Source organism: Mandrillus leucophaeus, unplaced genomic scaffold (assembly GCF_000951045.1).
Source record: "Mandrillus leucophaeus isolate KB7577 unplaced genomic scaffold, Mleu.le_1.0 Scaffold993, whole genome shotgun sequence".
Lineage (NCBI taxonomy): Eukaryota > Metazoa > Chordata > Mammalia > Primates > Cercopithecidae > Mandrillus > Mandrillus leucophaeus.
In genome coordinates, this window is record NW_012110841.1 from 38,016 (window position 1) to 41,039 (window position 3,024).

General features: G+C 47.9%; 1 protein-coding gene across 1 annotated transcript in view; it reads left to right on the forward strand.

Moving 5' to 3' along the window:
• Window positions 1–3,024, forward strand: part of PRKRIP1 (PRKR interacting protein 1 (IL11 inducible)) — a 37,915-nt gene that overhangs the window by 15,078 nt on the left and 19,813 nt on the right. The window contains exon 4 of the mRNA XM_011971228.1: window positions 952–1,037. Within this exon, the coding sequence (XP_011826618.1) occupies window positions 952–1,037 (86 nt within the window). The remainder of the gene's footprint in view (window positions 1–951; window positions 1,038–3,024) is intronic.

Below are 3,024 nucleotides of genomic sequence, written 5' to 3' on the forward strand. Positions count from 1 at the left end.
CACCTCACCCGGCTAGTTTTTTTTTGTATTTTTTAGTAGAGACGGGGTTTCACCGTATTAGCCAGGCTGGTCTCGATCTCCTGACCTTGTGATCCTCCCGTCTCGGCCTCCCAAAGTGCTGGGATTACAGGCTTGAGCCACCGCGCCCGGCCCAATTTTCCCCATTTTATAGATGAGGAGACAGGCTTGGAGACAGAACTGCTGAGAAGTAATGCAGTCGATACAAATATATGTGTGGGTGCATGCTTAGCAGCAGGTCATGGCAGCAGATGGCATGTGTTATGCTGCTTTAGAATCAGTCATTTGGTGGCTGGGCACAGTGGCCTGTAAACTCAGCACTTTGGGAGACTGAGGTGGGAGGATCCTTTGAGGCCAGGAGTTTAAAACCAGCGTGGACAACATAGCCAGACCTGTCTCCACAAAATAAACATAAAAATTAGCCAGATGTAATGGCATGCACCCATAGTCCCAAGTACTCAGGAAACTGAGACAGGAGGATCTGTCGAACCCAGGAGTTCAAGGTTGCAGTGAGCTATTGTGCTACTGCACTGCAGCCTAGAACTGTGGTTGGGCTTAGGGCTTGAAAATTCCATGGTTCTAACCCTCCCGCCATTCCTTCTAATGAGCTCTGGGCAGTGTCCGAGGTTCCAGCTGAGCAGACAATGAGCGCTGCCCTCAGGGTGTCCTCTGCACTCCCTCCTGTGTCGTCTCCTGTATCATGCTGTGCCTCAATCAACTGAAAGAGTTACTTCGCCATCCGAGAGCTATGTATTGATTACCTGCCTTGCCTCTGGTACAGGCTTTTAAAGTTAAAATGGCCCTGGGGACCCGAGTAGTGCCTCTAGCACCCCCAGTGGTGTGACTTCTAGGACTCTCCTACTTAGCCTGAGCAAAACCTCCCACAGTCTACCCAGACCCGAGCGTGTCTAAATGATGTGGGTTTTGTTGCAGCAAAAATTGGATGCAGAGTTTCAGAAGAGACTGGAAAAGAATAAAATTGCTGCAGAGGAGCAGACTGCAAAGCGCCGGAAGAAGCGGTAAGAGGCATGGCCTAACTGTGATGACACTTAAGGGCCCGGGTGGTGATGGGGTGAGCTGAGTCCTTGCAGTCGGTAGTAGTTCCTCTGCATGACCTGTAGGGGTCATGAGTGTAGAGCAGTGACATATTATCTGAGCAGAGCGCAAGTTCTTATGACCCTCCAGCTGGTTACAGCTTGTCCAGAGCTTGCAAGTCAGGACTTCAGTGATCACATTGATTTCTGTGTCTCCTTCACGTCTGCATTTTTTTTTTTTTTTTTTTTTATTTTTTGGGGACAAAGTCTCACCGTGTCCCCCAGGCTGCAGTGCAGTGGCACAATCTCGGCTCACTGCAACCTCCACCTCCTGCATTCAAGCAATTCTCCTGCCTCAGCCTCCCGAGTAGCTGGGATTACAGGTGCCCGCCACCACACCTGGCTAATTTTTGTATTTTTGGTAGAGATGAGGTTTCACCATGTTGGCCAGGCTGGTCTCAAACTCCTCACCTCAGGTGATCCGCCTGCTTTGGCCTCCCTAAGTGCTGGGATTACAGGCTGTCTCTTATACACATCTAGACTCCCTAAGTGCTGGGATTACAGGCATGAGCCACTGCGCCCGGCTGCATCTGTATTTTAACAAGATGCTGCAGCCAAACTTCCCATTTAGCAAGTTTCTTAGATTAGGGTTTATGACTCCCTTGAATGACTACATGGTGTACAGGCTGTGTGTTTATATGTGTATCTGTGTGTTTACATAAGTGGCCCTCAACATTTACAATTAGAGCTGAGGAGGATTCTAACAACAGCCCCTAAATATCTTGAAATGAAAAAGCATCTTTAGGAACCAGGCATGGTGGCTCACAGCTGTAATCTCAGCACTTTGGGAGGCCAGCGCAGGAGGATCGCTTGAACCCAGGGGGCTGAGGCTGCAGTGAGTTATGATCGCACCACTGCGCTCCAGCCTGGGTGACAAAGTGCAACCCTGTCTCTACAATCATAAAATTTTTTTTTAAAAAGCATCCCCGTTATTTCTAAGGTTGCTTTGCCTCAGGGCTCCCCGGGATTTCCTCTTGAATCCTAATGAAAGCAGCTGATAAGGACGAACTGGCAGAGTCATGCAAAAGTTTTGGTTGGTGCAAAAGTAACTGCAGTTTTGGACCGTGAATTTTAGATCATTATAACTAGGCTCAAAGGTGTTTATTAATCAAAATAGGAACCATTACAATCAACACATTTTTGCCAATGAGAAGTAAGTTTATTTCTGTAACGTAAAAATCCATGCTCCGGGATTTGAAGAAGTCTTAGCGTTTTCTGCATCCTGCTGGTTGTGGAAGTGCTTTCCCTGCAAAAAGTTGTCAGAGTGCTTGAAGAAGTGGTAGTCAGTTGGCAAGAAGTCAAGTGAATATGGTGGATGAGGCAAAGCGTTGCAGCCCAATTCGTTCAACCTTTGAAGCGCTGGTTGCGCGACGTGTGGTCGGGCGTTGTCCTGGAGAAGAATTTGGCCCCTTCTGTGGATCAGCGCTGGCTGCAGGCGTTGGAGTTTTCAGTGCCTCTCACCGATTTGCTATGCATACCTCTCCAGTGTAATAGTTTCGCCGGGATTCAGAAAGCTGTAGTGGATCAGACCAGCAGCCAGCCATCAAGCAATGACCATGACCTTTTTTTGGTGCGAGTTTGGCTTTGGGAAGTGCTTTGGAGCTGCTTCTTGGTCCAGCCACTGAGCTGGTCGTCGCCAGTTGTCATGTAAAGTCCACTTTTCATCACACGTCATAATCTGATCGAGAAATGGTTCATTGTTGTTGTGTAGAGTAAGAGAAGACGACACTTCAAAATTTTTTTTAATTTTTGCTCAGCTCATGAGGCACCCTCTTATTGAGCTCTCTCACCTTTCCAGTTTGCTTCAAATGCTCAATGACCATAGAATGGTCGAGGCTGAGTTCTTTAGCCACTTCTCGTGTAATTGTAAGAGGATCAGCTTCCATGATTGCTCTCAGTTGGTCATTGTCCA